This window comes from Alexandromys fortis, unplaced genomic scaffold (assembly GCF_014885135.2).
Source record: "Alexandromys fortis isolate MF-2015 unplaced genomic scaffold, M_Fortis_MF-2015_v1.1 scaffold_28, whole genome shotgun sequence".
In the NCBI taxonomy this organism is placed as follows: Eukaryota; Metazoa; Chordata; class Mammalia; order Rodentia; family Cricetidae; genus Alexandromys; species Alexandromys fortis.
Genome location: NW_026067901.1, coordinates 3263680 through 3281111, shown reverse-complemented (window position 1 = coordinate 3281111; position 17432 = coordinate 3263680). Strand labels below are relative to the sequence as shown.

At 40.7% G+C, this 17432-nt stretch overlaps 1 protein-coding gene across 1 annotated transcript in view; it reads right to left on the bottom strand.

The window, feature by feature from the left end:
* Positions 1 to 17432, bottom strand: part of Nell2 (neural EGFL like 2) — a 292336-nt gene that overhangs the window by 72790 nt on the left and 202114 nt on the right. The window contains exons 14-15 of the mRNA XM_050130946.1: positions 3169 to 3291; positions 412 to 507 (exon numbers count right to left, since the gene is read on the bottom strand). Of these exons, the coding sequence (XP_049986903.1) occupies positions 412 to 507; positions 3169 to 3291 (219 nt within the window). The remainder of the gene's footprint in view (positions 1 to 411; positions 508 to 3168; positions 3292 to 17432) is intronic.

The following is a 17432-nucleotide window of genomic DNA, read 5'->3' as shown; positions in this document are numbered from 1 at the left end:
CCATTTTTTAATGTCTCAAATGCAAATTCAGACAGTAGTGAATCCTCAGATCAGAGACAGCCATAAACTTGAATTCTCTGCTTTCATATATAGTCATAATTTCCAGTACAAATGTGCTCTGAATGAGCAATAAGAATTAATAAGTTGTGAAATCCTGGGTTATCCCACACATCTTCCTGAAAAAGCCCAATATGTCCCTTGTTACAACAGCTGCAAAACCTCCTTAGAGTGACGTCAAGGAATGGCCCAGAGACCATGCTTCGCCCATGTTTCTCCATCCCCTCCCTGAACTTCCTTATTCACAGTGACATGGTTTGAGAACCTACTTGAAACCCGAGGCACTATTTTCCTCATGAGGTACTTCACGTATCAGGGTGAAAATCTATTTTGTAGATGAAATGACAGTCCTACCGGTCTCACAGCTGGGTCCAGTGAAGCCTTGTGGGCACGCACACACGTTGGCAGCAATGCAGGCTCCTCCATTTCGACAGCCGTCTTTGCAGAAGGCTGCAATAATCCAGACACATGAGTAAATCAGACAAGCGGTATCAGATACACGGCTGTCACTGTGGTCTAAGTACGCCAATCCGTAATCTCTATGGCCAGCTTTTCCTGATTCCCTTGCAGATGTGACACCAAATGATAAAAGATACCACAATTTTATCATGATACAGTGTTTTCTACACACGAGAGGAACTCAATATGAGCTTGGGAACAGTTCCTAACAGTAAGGAAATAGCTTGCCTGAAACATAGCAAAATACAGTCGCCTTTCACAGTGTGACATGCATTACAGCTTTTATTGTGTTCCATTGGAAAAATCGCACTTGAAAACAAACATTAGAAAGTGATAGCTGACTCTGAGATTCCATCTTACACCTGAAAGAATGGCCAAGATCAAAAACACTGATGGCAACTTATGCTGGAGAGGCTGTGGGGTAAAGAGAACACTTCTGCATTGCTGGTGGGAGTGCAAGCTGGTGCAGCTGCTTTGGAAATCAGTATGGTGATATCTCAGAAAATTAGAAAACAACCTTCCTCAAGACCCAGCAATACTACTTTTGGGTAAATTCCCAAAGGATGTTCAATGTACCACAAGGACATGTGCTCAACTATGTTCATAGCAGCATTGTTTGCCATAGCCAGAACCTGGAAACAACCTAAATGCCCCTCGACCAAAAAGTGGATAAGAAAAATGTGGTACATTTGCACAATGGAGTACTTCACAGCAGGAAAAAAATAATGACATCTTGAAATTTGCAGGTAAATGGATGGATCTAGAAAACATCATATTGAGTGAGGTAACCCAGACCCAGAAAGATAAATATCACATATACTCACTCATAAGTGGCTTTTAGACATAAGGCAAAGAAAACCAGCCTACAATTCACAATCCCAGAGAACCTAGACGACAATGAGGACTCTAAGAGAGACATACATGGATCTAATCTACATGGAAAGTTGAAAAGGACAAGATCTCCTGAGTAAATTAAGAGGATGAGGACCACGGTAGAGGGGTGAAGGAGAGGGGAGGGGGAGGGACGGGAGCAGAAAAAAATATATAGCTCAATAAAAACAATAAAAAGTGATAGTCATTCTAGATGAGACAAATCACTGGAGAATGAAAAGAGGAAATGGGAAATGATGGACTCCTAAGACTCTGGGCTATCTACATGTTGACTAAAGTATTGAAACATCAGGGAAGGACCTCAGCCTTCCTGAAGTTTTAAGCTGGCCCTGCTGACTTAGAAAGACCCAACAGTAAGAACCACTCACTCATCGCCTTCTGGGAGAATGGCATTCACCTGCTAAGGAGAAATGCTGTCTGTTGGTGTCTACATGTGCTCATAATTTCCTGGGTTACTTATACTTTATGATCTGTGTTTTCATATCAGAAATGAATCAGAACCAAGCAGAAGTAAGACATGGAAGCATGGGGGGCTCAACTCCAAACCAGATGTTGTAAAGAAAATTCTAAGAGTTTAGTTATATTATTTGTCTATTTCCCAAGCAAATGCTTGTGCAATTTTGACTCCAGAATAAGAAGACCTTCTTTATGTTGAAGATTAAGGCCACCCACAGTGCACTGCAGACAGACCTTATGACCGGCTCCTGAACCACTGCACTGACTTGGTCTTTTCTTCTCACAACCGTTCTACCATAGCAAGTCTACTCCACTGAGTGTCAAAGTGGAGGGTACCATCTACTTAAGGGGTGGGCATCTTTGGAGGCTCAGAGGTCTACATGATACAAATTGATTGATACTTAGAAATATTAACTTTATCCTATGGGATCTGGTAGCTTCAAAGACAGCCCTTTGCTTCCCACGTGAAGAAGGGTAGAAGCTCACCTGGGGAAGATGGCTTGGAGGGATGTGCAATAGTAAACAGCAGCGAACTACAGCTGGAAAGTCCACTGATACAAACTAAAGCCTGAGGTGGACATTTAGGGGAACTGTCAACCGACAATGAAAAACAAGCTAACACAGGAAACTACAACACACACAGACCCGGTGTGCACAGTTAATATTGATGCCACAGTGACATAAACTCAAGAGAGAATGCATAGGAAATGGGGTGGTATTTTAAGGGAAATCAGCAGGGTTACATGTGAGTAGGTTGTGCTTCCAAGAAAGTCGCTATCATGGTACTTTCATGGACCCTAAAACCAAACGCCTGAGGCTGGGATACTGGTAAACCGGATGGAAAGAAAGATTCAAAGAAGCTAGAGATAAAGGCTTCAAGAAGCAGAATGAGCACTTTAGAAGGGGAAGTAATTGGGGAGAAAAAATACAATGATGATGCTTAGGGCTTCAAAGATGGAGCAATTTGTGGTTTAAAAAAAAGCAAAACTACAAACAAACAAACAAACAAAATGCCCAGGACTGGCTGTGGGTGTAGTTTGTAGAGAAAGTCAGCAATGCGAATTGCTGTAGCTGTCACAGAAGATTAAAGCAAAACCACTGCCAAATTTCTTGGCTCTATAACTGCTGGAGTGAGCAAGGAAGGTGGCAGGAGCTGAGACGAAGGTGATGGGACATGTAGCAACACTCAGGAGTACTCAAGCAACTCAGTGTCCATGAAATACAGACGAGGGAGGCAGAGGGACGAGAGAAGGGAGATGCTGGCTCTATATGCGGTGCCGAGCAATGGCCACAGATGCTCCCTACCTTTGCATATGGTTCCATTCCCAGTGTAGCCAGGCTTGCAGACGCAGTTGTGCCCCCCGACAGTGTTAAAGCACAAAGCGTTTTCATCACAGTTGTGCTGATTTGTGGCACACTCATCATGTTCTGAAATGAAGAAAACAATTGTGTTACTCAAGAACAATTTTCAAAGAAGCCATACTTTAAATACATCAGTGTCTTAGTTGTTATATAGCCGTTCTCCCCAATAAACTAAAGACAACTTCGGATCATTCCAGATTTTGAAGTATTATGTGCTATAATAGAACTACACATATAAATCACATTTTTAACTAGCCAGTCCAACAGGACCAGTGGAAGACTAGAATAGATGCTCTCATAGACAAATGCCAAAGTCATCTATGTAACCTCTGTCATTGACACTTCAGGGATTATCCTTGTAAAATAAGTCTTCCTGCCACCTAACTGTTCCTTGTAAGATGTGACTGTAACTGGGAAGGATGCATAATTGTTTTACTCTTGGGGTGGTTTGAATGTAATTGCCCCATAAGCTTATAGGGAGTGGCACTCTTAAGGGGTGTGGCTTTGTGGGAGAGGGTGTGGCCTCGTTGGAGGAAGTGTGTCACTGTGGTGGTAGACTCTGAAGTTCCTTACTAGCTCAGCAAACTGACTGCCCAGTGTCTCAGTCAATTGACTTCCTGTTTCCTATAAGCCAAAATGTAGCCATCACCATGTCTGCCTATGCCCAACCATGATCCCCGCCATGATGATAATGGACCGTGGTCATGGTGTCTCTTCACTGCAACGGAAATCCTAACTGAGCCACTCTAAAAGTCTTGGCCTACAGGATAACAGGGCTGAAATTCTGGGAACTGGATGCCACCAGCTGACATCTGCAGCTGGACATGCCATCATGAAGACGGCTATGCACTGTTGTGGGGACATCTTAGGAATGTCCTCTCTCCACAAGGCAGCATCCTGTGAGAACTTGATGAAACTGATTAGCTTTCCTAATACATGTATCTCATATGTGCAAATACACATCAGGTATACAGCCAATGTCATGTCCCCTCAGCTGGGGACAGCCTGTTACTTTTCAAAGATCTCAATCAATTTGGTCTCTCTTTCCACTCCTGTGAGAGAGGCAGAGCAGATCACAATTCAAAGGATAAGGCAATTGTGACTTAAATGTTAACACATCATGTCTGAGTTCTAGGAGTATTAGCTAACTTCAGACTTTTAGAATTCAGCAAAAATATAGAAGTTAATAATAAATACAAGAAGGTGTGTGTGTTGGGGGAGATCTAACATTAAAACAACTTGTGCAGGAAATAAAATATATAAGGACATGTGCACAGATTAGTTTCGGTCCCTAAGCTGTTTGTTCTCTAGGTTTCTTTCACATCCTGGTTTGCTTTTCATTTTAACATTAACGTAGCAGTAACTTCAGCAAGTTTGCGTTTGGCATAGACGGTTGAAAGTACACTATGTGATTTAAGACAACTCTGAATGGACTCCCCTGTGTTGTATTTTTAAAATATGCATTAATATTCCACTATGATCTCATGACTGGTATTATAAGGGAGCACAATTATGATTATTTTAACTCCAACCATGTAATAAAACTTTTGGAAACTATTCCCAATAAATCCATTAGAGGAACACAAGATTATCAATATGAAAGCTTAAGAATTACAGCAATGGATATGTTATTTTAAGTTCCTAGCAAAACTGCTCAAATACTACATTCTAACTCCCCATTATTCTCCAATATCAGAACATCTCATTCAGAAAAAATATAGAAGTTAATAATAAATTAGCGGGGAGAGTCCGTCCTCTTCATCTGTAGCGTAGGAAGAGTGTGTGCTTCCACAAACGACTTGCATCAGGCATTCACAAAATGTCTGAGGGCCCGACCAGCACCTTCCTTTGAATTATTCTAAAGTTCGTACTTGCTGTCAGTTTTCTTCCTAGCACTGTTGGAAACACTACAATTAATCTACCAATCTGGGGGGGGGGTCAATTGTATACCCTTAAAAGAAGCTACTGATGGGTTGAATACTATTGCCATCCCTGTCCATCTGGTCCTCTTTGGTATTTCATGCCCACTGTGTAGAGGACAGGCATAACTGGGTTTATTTAGAGCCCAGAATGTAACGTTCTACAGATAGTAAATAATCACCGAATGAAATGGCCTATGGCATGGGTTACTCTCTTCTCATTTACTCATGGTTCCTGAGAGGATGCTGTGTGCTATTGCACAATTCTAAGGAAGAGATCATTTTTTGGCTTCTGAACATGCCTTTACAACCATATCCAGCAGTCTTAAAGAACCCTTCTCCTCAGGTTCTCCTGGGAAAGTGTAACCATCTTTAGAGGTCAGGCTCTTTGTGGAAATGCCTTCATGTCTTCTACCTGCAAAGTCAGGGTTCCCGTTGGTCTGAGACCCATAAACCATGCTCTTTTGCTTTCTTTTACCAATCACAGTTTTTCCTCCCCTCTTGTCTGCACTCAATCCTACTCTGTCATTGTAAATACTGAGACAATGATGTTTTTCCATTGAATTTCATTCAAACTTTAATAATCATTTTTGAGATATAAAGGTAGATTGAATGTTTCTTGAGATATAAAAGTAGATACCACATATGTATTTCACACACACAGAGAGAGAGAGAGAGAGAGAGAGAGAGAGATCAGATATAGAAAGAGGAAGAGAGGAAAGAGGTAGAATTCCTATAAATGCAGATTTCACATAAAACAATAATACATTTGTATTCACCAATAACTCTTAATTTCAGCAGGTTGTTATATTATATATTAGGATTTTTCTCAGGATAAATGGATTATTATAAACTTTAGCCACCTTCGAACAGCTTACAGTTTCGTTGGTGGGGAAGGCAGATAACCTGCACATGACTGCCTTCATGAGACGTACCAGAGCAAAGAAGTAAAGACACTAACAGATGGTCTTGAGATAAAGAGGGGGCGTCATTATCCTTGGTCAGGTAGAGGTCCATGTTCATGGAGAAGAGGATAGCTGTCGTGAACTTTTTTTTTACATATATTCAAGTATGAAATCATGGATTCTAAATTACAATGACATCTCGGCACTTTGATTCTGTACTTTTTGAAGCAATGCTGCTCTTACCGATTTGAATGAAACAGAAGGATTGCTGATAACCACAGTCTGAGTCAGTGCTCACTGCACTTGGTCTTAGCCAAAGGCCTGTAAGCAATGAGTCAGTGCTTACCACAAGCCACATAGTTTGTAGATAACTTAATTCCCACATTAGTTAGAAATGATGGACCATTACTTTATAAAAAGTTAAATTTGACCTGTAGAGATTAATTAATGTACCCATGATTAGAGGTTTAGCAGCTCTTGGAATTGAGAAACAAAAGCCAAACTAATTGTTTGCTAAGCAATAGAATTAACTCATTATCCCATAAGCATGATTCCTCAAATCTTTCTTATAGTGTCATTTATAGTTTTCTATGATTTTTTTTTAAATTTTGAGTAATTATATTAAAAATTATTATAAAGGACTTGCAAATTACAAACATCACACTAAGTATAATTAATGAGACCCGAAGCCCACATGTTTCATTTAACTTCTATACAGTTAGACAAGTCATTTTGAGGCTATGGAGTTATTGATTGGATTTTACATTTTTCACTATCAAATGAAGTTTTATGAATTTTTTCACCACCAAAACTGAAAAAAAAAATCCATGGCAAATTTAGAACTAGGAAAACAATTGGTTTATATTCTCTTTGATGACTCAAGTGTCCATTACCTACATCCATGTATTTTACATGCTTACACATAAAGTTTACATCACACACACAGCTTAACGTCTTTCCGGGAGTGTGCATAGTCTTCTGCTGCTTTACAGTAAGAAACTATCATTTTCTTATGCATTTCCCACCATGCTTTTAACCACGTATGGTAAAAGCCTTATGAGAATTACAGCTTCCCAGGACTAGAGTCACAATTCGTGCATAGTGACATCCTTGTTTCTATAAGACTGAAAGAAAAACATTTTTTTTTTTCGAGACAGGGTTTCTCTGTGGCTTTGGAGCCTGTCCTGGCACTAGCTCTGTAGACTAGGCTGGTCTCGAACTCACAGAGATCCGCCTGCCTCTGCCTCCCGAGTGCTGGGATTAAAGGCGTGCGCCACCCTCGCCCGGCAAGAAAAACATTTTTAAAAGAAAAGTATGACTCATATAATGGCCAAGCTCAACTGCTTTCAACACAAGGCTCAGCTCACAGATGCCCATGGAAAAGTGTACAGTAGTCTTGAGAAGTTTATAATAATAGCATCAAGATGCAAGCTTAGATAGTTGGTTTACCTCAACAATCAAAGGTTGCCTAGTGGATTTAGTGGATTTCCTCTGCTTTTGCAGACCATATTGCCTGGGTTATGAAAGCGACAGACTTGGCAGAGGCCCCTCCCCTCTGCTGCCCCAGTAAGGTCCCACAGCGCCCCCCCATCCTTGCCAAAACAAGCACTTAGTTCTTTGTGCTAACTGGTGAGGCTCCTCAAAACAACAGAACCATAAATCTGCAGCACCGAGACCATGTTTTCCTGAAAACGACTGACAACTATCAAGTCGCCAGATAAAACACAGCAACTCTATTTTATCAGCTCAGGTCTTTGAACTTGTGCACAGCTTCTTAGTATCAGCATGAGATAATCATCCTACTATCGATCTTTTCAAGAAGGATACAATCTGAGTTTGAACAACATTCTGTGTTACAACGTGATGATCTCTAGATGACTCAGAGTGTCTAGGGAAAAAGAAAAAGAACCTAAAATTCATTCATTCCCTCCTCTGACTCCCTCCTTACTCCTGCACAGCTATTTAGCAATTGTGTTGCCTACCATGAGCAGAATATATAATCCCCTCGATGAAAACATTTGTGTTCTAATAACACTGACACTTGTGGGATATTGCTGTAATGCATTAGATGGTCTCAAACATCTACAGTGACCTGTGCTGTGTTGTGACTATGGCAAAAGACGAAGGGTAGAAAAGAAAAATGAAATTACAAGACATTTTAATGAGCAATAGCAGGGAGACTGTGTGTGCAGTAGTGCATGTTCTGATTCTCAAGCAGCCTTGGCTACACACCGCTGTTCTACAAGAGACCTGCTATAAAACGAACACAAGAAATCCAAAGATTCTAGCACATGACAGATACTTGGTAATACTTGTTATCTGTTTGTTACCTTCTTCAGTGGGATCTATCTATCTATCTATCTATCTATTTATCTATCTATCTATCCATCCATCATCTATCTATCTATCTCTATCTAATATCTATCTATCCACCTATCCATCCATCCACCCACCCATCCATCCATCCATCCATCCATCCATCCATCTATCTATCTATCTATCTATCTATCTATCTATCTATCTCCAATATCTATCTATCCATCTATCCATCTATCCATCTATCCATCATCTATCCATCTATCCATCTATCCATCTATCCATCTATCCATCTATCCATCTATCCATCTATCCATCTATCCATCTATCCATCTATCCATCTATCTATCTATCTATCTATCTATCTATCTATCCATCCATCCACCTATCTATCTATTTATGCTTCCATTAAGTCTTGTCCTGTCTTTTCTATTTCGATCCCTTTGGGGAAAAACCTAAATATTTTGTAGAAATTGCTCTCTTTATAGACTTTTCAAAACTCAAACACATTCTGTGTATTTTCCAGAATGCTTCCACTTTCAATGGTGGCAAGGGAAAAATACTGTCAGAGTAATGAAAAATTGCTCATTTTGTTTTTTGGGTTCCTTATTTCATTTCTCTATATTATGGGAAAAATAGGCCTCACATCATTTTAACAGGAATCTACTTTCAATACAGTTATAGTTACTTCAAGAAATCCCCCTGAAGCTTTCTTGGTACTCACTCACATTTTGTTTAGGATTGAGTTGCCGACAGTGACCAATAGTGGCTTCTGGCTCTTTTCCAGAGTGCTTGGCAACAGGACTTTGTTCAGAATACCTTCTCTGTCACACTTAGTTTTCCATCCTCTGTATTTCTACTAGTATGCCCACCTCCTTAACTAACCCTTATTTGACCAAGAGTCCCAAAGCTGGCTCCTCGGGTGTCCTTTTCACTTTTGAGTGATTCCCACAAGGAAACTCAAACTGGCTTAATGACAATATTTTGTTTCATTCTGTTCCACAAAATCAGCATCATCTGACCCACTGTAGGGCAACAGATCTCTTGTAACTGTCAGGCAAATAATTTGTAGCTGTTCCCTGAACATATTTTTTCAGTTTTTGTTGTGAACTGAGACAAGGAAGCCTCTTACCTTTAGGGATGTTTTCTATTGTTATTCTTTTTTAATGCTTTCTTACTCCTCCATTTCTTTATTATTCTATTTTTCCTTTATTGAAAATGCATTTTTCTCATACAATATATTCTTGCTATTGTCTCCTCTTCCCCAACACCTCAGAGATCCCCATCTGAATCCATAACCTTTCCATCTCTCACACGAGAAAAAAGACATCAAAATGATGATAAAATACTAATAATAAATAAGATAAAGAAATAGAAACAGAATAGGACAAAACAAACAAACAATCAGAAGAAAAAGAGAACAAGAAATATAGAGAGAGCCAGAGACCCACATGTTCGTACACACAGGACTCCCACAAAACAAGAAGCCATGCATGATGGTTTGAAAGAAAACAGCACTCAAAGGGAGTAGCAGCATTAGGAGGTGTGGCTTTGTTGGAACAGATATGGCCTTGTTAAAGGAAGTGTGTTAACTGTGGAGGCGGGCTTTGAGGTTACATATACACTCAAGATACTTCTCAGTGTCTCAGACCACTTCCTGTTGCCTTCTAGCAGAACTTCTAAGTTGGATTCTCAGCTGCTTCTCCAGCACCAGGTCTACCTGCATGTCACCATACCACACCAGGATGATAATGACTAAACCTCTGAAAATAGAAGTCATTCTAGTTAAATGGTCTTCCTTGTTAAGAGAGTTGCTGTGGTCATGGTATTTCTTCACATTTAAGATACCATAACATGCGTGTGTGTGTGTGTGTGCGTGCGTGTGTGTGTGTGTGTGTGTGTGTGTGTGTATTCTTTTTAAGGCAACTTGAAAATGAGAATTATAAAAGTGCCTTGCTGGGCATAGTGGCACCCACTACGTAACCTTAACACTCCAGAGACTGAGCCAGAAGGATGGTGAATTTAAAGCCATGGTGGACTATTGAGCCCTGTTTAAATTTATTTTCAATAATTAGTCTCAAAATTTTAGTCTGGAGTGGTAGCTCATGCTTATAATTCCATCACTAGTGGAAGAAGACAGGAAGATTATAAATTCACATCCAGAAAAATAAAAGACCAAGTGCCAAGTCAGATGACTGATTTCTCCTAGCACCAGAGACAGTGAGTGGAATAAATGCCCTAACCTCAAAACAAAAACAAGACATGCTAACAAACAAAAACTCAGGAAACAGTCTAGACCAGGAGCTGTCGACTGCTGTCTATGACCTTATGAGACAGAGTAAATTTTCCACAGGAGTCGCATATCAGATATCCAGCATTATATTATGCATTATCCTTCATAATATAATACTTATAATATGATTCATAACAGTAGCAAAAATTACAGTTATGAAATAGCAACAAAATAATTTTATGAGGAACTGTACTAAAGTGTCACAGCATTAGGAAGGTGGAGAACCACTGCTCTAGATGGTAATAAGTCTTCGGGCTTAATTTACCAATACCTGAACTTTTAACACAATGACTGGCACACAGTTGGTCCCTAAGGAATACCTGCCAAGAATGCATCAGTCATACAGAGCTGTTGATGCAAACCGTCGAGGCATTCAACAGTGGCGATCCCGAGCTCCCTCCCCCTTTCTCCTCAGCCTCTTGCTTTCTCCCCTTCACATTCAGAACCATAAACGTCACAGGGAAACATCCAAGCTATCAGAAGAACACATCTTCAGACTTCTAGGAGCCACAGTGGCTGCATCCACGAAGGCACCACGGCACCCAGTTAACATCTTCCGCAGTTCTTGCTTCCACTTCTCACCTCCATTTGCACCGGTTGGCAGTTATTGGCACCAAGCTGCTCTTGCCTGGGCGAGTGTAACAGTCTTGTGAACATGATCTTCAGGTGGTTCCGCCTTCACTCCTTGCCATTTGACTTTTCCTAACACCCTCTCCCTCCGAACCTCATCCCTTCCACTCCACTCTCCTCTTTCAAGTTAGTTTTTAGTACCACACTGTTCTTTGTTACAATCACCAGGGCACTGCAATCAACTAAGACTTTCACTGTGGCCTTTGGTCTAAGCAGAACACCACACACACACACACACACACACACACACACACACTCACACTCACACTCATACATAGTAGTAAATCACTAACTGAGGTTCTGCTAAAAGCATGAAAGTAGAGCTGTGTATATTTCCAGGCGCTCTGCACCATGGCTGATCTCTGCTCAGATCAACAATGTCTTCTTCAGAAACCTTGCGCAATTGATCCTACTCGTTGCCATTTGAAAGAGAAGAGTTACTGCTAAGCGAGGGAGATGTCTATTTACAGAGGGGGAAATCACTGCCATCTGACCTCATATGAACCACAGCAGCCTGCTTTCCTGCTTTAGAAACACGATACCTTTTTCTGTTGTAACATCTATAGGTAGGATTAAAGGATATGATCAACAAACCATGCCAAAAAGCATGTCAGAACAGAATCAGTGTAAGAGGGAACGTATAAGTTATCAAAACTGCAGCACTCTGACCTGGGCTCTCAGAAGATTGCCATAATTACATCAAAAACCATATTCTGATCATTAATCTCCCAATTAAAATAGAATAATTTGTTTCTGTGAGCCAAACAAGCCAACAGACTCCTGCCAGTTTCCTCACTGGGGGTTTTGCTTTAGTGTGAGCTCCACTGCACGACTCCTGCTTCCTCCCGCAGTTTGCCTGAGTCTCCACCACAGCAAGATTCAAAAGACAGTATCACTTTCCATGCTGAAAGACAGTGCATTCTGTTCCTCAGTACGCTTGTGCAAACACAAAGGGAAAAGCCTCGCTTGTGGATTTTCATGCCATCCTTCTGTGCCCACTGTGAGTAATAACTTCTGAAATTTTTGTACCAATATCTTGATATCCACTGCTATCTCTAATTGAAATTGTGTTGATGCTGTGATAGCATTGGTGTTAATGTTGCATTCTAGGGTTTCTCATGCTTTAGTGACGGGTGTAGTGGTTACAAGAAAAAAAGGTAAATCCCTGTGTTCATGATATTTGTAGATCACACTGCCTCAGATACAAAATACACAAGTATAACCTTGTATTATGTATATATATACACACAATGTACTTGTATATATAGGTATATGTTATACATGTATATTGTATTACATATATGCATGTATGTTATGCACATATAATATATGCACATATATACATACACATATATTGTGTGTTAGTATGTATGATTTACCAGGACTAGAAATAGACAGAGAAGACGATGTTGGTGGTGATTCACTCTTATGCTTTGTTCTGTTGCTGAGTTTTAAGAATCAACCTAGGAATGCAACACTCTTCCAGTTGTCTTGAAAGTCACCTCTTTAAAATTCAGAAAGTATTTTCCTTTTTGATAATATAATATGACTGAAGTGCCTCTTCTTTTCTCTTTATGCAATTTGAAATGGCTTTTATTTTAAACCCCATTCGGAATCACTCACATTTCCTTAATGAGGTTCCTTTCAAAGCAGTAATTCTCTCCTCACTCTTCCTCACAGAGGGGATGCTTGTCCTCAAGAACCACTGGAAGCCGCAGCGGAGCTGAGGAGTGCTCTAAGCCACCAACAGCTCCTTCGCTTGCTTTGACCATGTGAGTCTCCATTTCTCATGCCCACCATTCTTCCTTGAGAGCCTGGCCTCAGGAAATGCCGTCCATGGTTGTTTAGACTTAACAGAAATCTCAGAAGAGATGCAGTCTGAGGTAGCTGAAGAGGAGGCCGCTTGTTTCCTCAGGTTTACACGTTGCTTCGTCCCATGGCTTCACAACTGCAAGGTCCCCTACCACCTTCATCTACTCATTCTTTCCTTCTTGCCCGTAACATGAAGAACACGTGAAAATGTTGTAAACATGATGCTGTTTCCGAATCCTAAGTGAATGTTTCCACTGCAATCATCAAAGTTTTGCTCTTTGGAGCTTTCTTTTAATGCTGTTTAAAGACGTTCTGCATTTCTTCCCCCAAATGATAAACTCCATTCATTTATTCAGTGTCTTCTTATGGAAAAGAGGAGCGAGAGGGGAGGCAGGAAAGCAAAATGGAAAAAAAGTATGTTCTTGCCAAAGACCTGCCATCTGAGTAGACTTCTGAGCTCGTCTAGAACAGCTTCGTCATGCCGTATTTACATCCTGTATCCCTACTGTATCTCTCTCTAGGTTTTCAGTGCCCATTCTCAACTCCGACATAAAATGATAATTCTGAAAGCAAAACTATATATATTCTAAGAACTCAAAATCCAATGAAATCAAGATAGCAAACAGAATTCTTGAAAAAAAATTCCTGATGCTAGGAAGCAAAGAGCTGGTCTCGAAGACTACTGCTCAGATTAGAAACATCCTCCTTTAATCCCCATGCCCTCTGCCATCACACCCTGCCATTCATAACTGGGACCCTCTCCCTAACCATGTTCTTGGCCAGAATGCTTTCTGCCTATCCCAGCATAGAGCACCTGGGATTACAGTTGTTATTTACCTACCAGTGTCTGTTTAGAAGTTATGAGCTCTTTGATTATAACACAAATGATGAAGAATGGTTAAGGGTGAGGTAGCCATGCCAAGTGGGTATCAGCCAATTCTCCAATGACAACAATATGTCTAAGTAAATACTGCTTCAAGGATGACCCCTAGTTCCGTGTATCAAGAATAATATCAGGGGCTGGAGAGATGGCTCAGTGGTTAAGAGCACTGCCTGCTCTTCCAAAGGTCCTGAGTTCAATTCCCAGCAACCACATGGTGGCTCACAACCATCTGTAATGAGGTCTGGTGTCCTCTTCTGGCTTGCAGACATACACACAGACAGAATATTGTATACATAATAAATAAATAAATTTAAAAAAAAAAAGAAAAAGAATAATATCAGTGTCAAGTCTTCCAGATGTGCCCTGTGGAATCCTGAGTGTTCTCCAGAATGTTTACCTGAAGTTCAGGGCTTCATCCGTGCTTATTAAGGGAATACCTTCACCAGGGTAAAACAATAAATCAGTTGGTAATGATACCCTGATGTTAGAATAACTCTAGTTGGGGTATAAAAGTTCCTGGTCTGATCACTGAAGACCTACAAAAGAAAGCTTTTCCTTGTGTCTAATTTTAGTTACACCCAAACTCTCTTATCTCTGTTTCCATTCACATCAACCATAGAAAAAATATTAAAGCACTCATTATTGTGTCCTTGTGGTTAATGAAACAGAAGAAACATATAACATGTTCTCAAAAACCTCCCTGAAGAGATCAGAACCATCCTACTTCTCAACCCAATGAATTCTGCACTCTCACTTTCTTTATGTTGATCTTTGACCATTCTACATTACAAATTTTATCTTACCTAAGATAAAATGAAATCCAAAAGTTCACCAGAAAAAATCGGAACGGCACTGAATGAATCTCAGCTGTAATCATGAATCTTCCCTAACGTGCCCAGAAGTGTGATTATATATACTCATCTATTTGAATATACTTTATGAATATGCAAATGTACCCACACTTGTCCTTATCTAATATGGCTGGCAGAATGATCAAAACAAAAGGTGGCTCGTGACACCTTCCTGCTGTCTTCCTTGACTTCTCTTCACACTTTGAACAGAATCCAAAGTCTTTAGCTTGGCTAAATAAGCCCTGTGCAGCCACCACCCACCTCCTCCTCCACTCACGCTGGTTTCTGTGTTCCTTGGGATGGGCATTTTGCCATCCTGCCCTTTTTTTTGTGTGTGTGTTATTTCCAAACTAGGTTTTATTTTTTTCTCTTTTTATTTTATTTTTTTAATTAATTTATTTATTTNAAAAAAAATTTAAAAATAAAAATAAAAGAAATAGAGTTTTTTTTCTTTTTTTTCAAATTTATTTATTTATTTATTAAAGATTTCTGTCTCAAGTCTCCCTCCCTCGTCAGCCCAAAAAGCAATCAGGGTTCTCTGCCCTGTGGGAAGTCCAAGGACCACCCACCTCCATCCAGGTCTAGTAAGGTGAGCATCCACGAAACTGCCTAGGCTCCCACGAAACCAATAGGTCCAGTAGAATCAAAAACCCGTTGTCATTGTTCTTGAGGTCTCAGTAGTCCTCCTTGTCCGCTATGTTCATCGAGACCAGTTTTGACCCAGGCTTTTTCAGACCCAGGCCAGCTGGCCTTGGTGAGTTCCTAATAGAACATCCCCATTGTCTCAGTGTATGGGTGCACCCCTCGCGGTCCTGAGTTCCTTGCTTGTGCTCTCTCTCCTTCTGCTCCTGATTTGGACCTTGAGATTTCAGTCCGGTGCTCCAATGTGGGTGTCTGTCTCTGTCTCCTTTCATCGCCAAAGAAAATCATATAGGCATCCTCCTGAATATTAAACGCCATCCTGCCCTTTTTGGATGACTGACTCCACATGTCTTCACAGGTCAGTTGTGCACTGGTTTTGAGGCTCTGCTCACAGGTATGTCCGTGGAGAAGGTGTTCTTGGCATCTCTCCCTCTGGAGTTCTGCTGTCATAGCACTTTTTGAATCAATTCATACCATATAAAATGTTTGGGTGTGTATTTGCATCTGTCTTCCACATTATAATTAAAATCCCACTAAGGAAGAAACCCTAATTTGTTCTCTGGTATGTTTGCCGTACCAACGAGAAAACATCTAGAGCAAATCAAGTGGAGATTCAAGAAAATCAACTGGACTCTAAAGGTTGCATCCTTTATCATTTTTTTCTTCTAACCACATGAAGAGATGGAAACATAAGAGCAGCCAGTGATGTATCCAAGATTTCAAGGTCACGGGTAATGAGTGGCAAACCTGGAACTTAATTAGAGTCTTGCAGACTTCATAACAGCTTTAGATTATAAAGAGAACAGTGAAGCCAAGGGACAGCCACACTGGAATCAGCTTCACAGAGACTGACCCTTTCTGGTTTCTAGACAAATCTCTCCATAATTCCATAATGGATTTTAATCTTGGTTTGTTTTTGTTTCCCTTCCACTCCTGGAGAGTGAGCCCTAGTGTGGTTCTGCAAATCCCCAAATGTGAAAGCTAACAGGATGTGACAGCTGGTCTGTCCCCTGCTCATCACATTCAGTGGGCTGTAACAGGGTAAATGACACAATTACCTGGTGTAATTACTGCTGTTGACAATGTAGTCTCCCCAGAGAATGCTTTATGAAATTCAGAATGGCTTTTCTTGTCAAGCCAATCAAAATCTCTGTGCACACACTCTGGACAGAGCTCTGCTGAATAAATGTTTAAAACCAGAACCTAAAACTAACTGAGTACCCATGACTCAGGCTCACGTCTTGAGCGCGAGCTCCGCTTGAACCTGATTTCCTGCACGGGAGTGGAAACCTTTTGCAGCAAAGCTCTGCTTCTAATCCAGAGTCATTTCTCTCTAAAGAAGAGTCAGAGGAAACCTCAGAGCAAGGCAAATGCACACACAGAGCCTAGAGACCTGAGTAAACAAAACCTTTGCTAAGGTCTAAGGTCTACAGGGGGTTACTGCACATCAGACTTGTACCTTACCTGATTTAAATGACAATACGTGAGAATCCAGACACAAACAATGGTAAAAGCTGATTGTTCTGAGGTTGGATGCCAGCCAGAATCCCCACAAGTCATAAGTAGGCTGTTTTAATACAATTTTTTTAAATAAAAAGGTGCCGAGAGTCTTGCTTGCAGCTGTAATTTCTTTCCCTAATCTTCAAAAAGGATTCAATTGGCCATTACCATGCCAGACCAGGGTTGGCAGACTAAACAGTTTAACTACAGTGGGAAGAAGCAGCCACTGGTGAGAACGTACGATGAGCTCTTCAGCTGCTCCCTCCAGCACACACCGTTCTCCTCGGTGCACAATCACTACAGAAACACAAGTGTACTAGTAACTGGTCGATTTAGCCTTTGCAGCTCAGACTCCTGCTTTCACGGCACAATGAATTCCTGGAAACCACACCAGAAGGCTGATGATTATTAAATGGAACTAATCGGGTCTTTATTGAGTTCACATGTTCTTACACA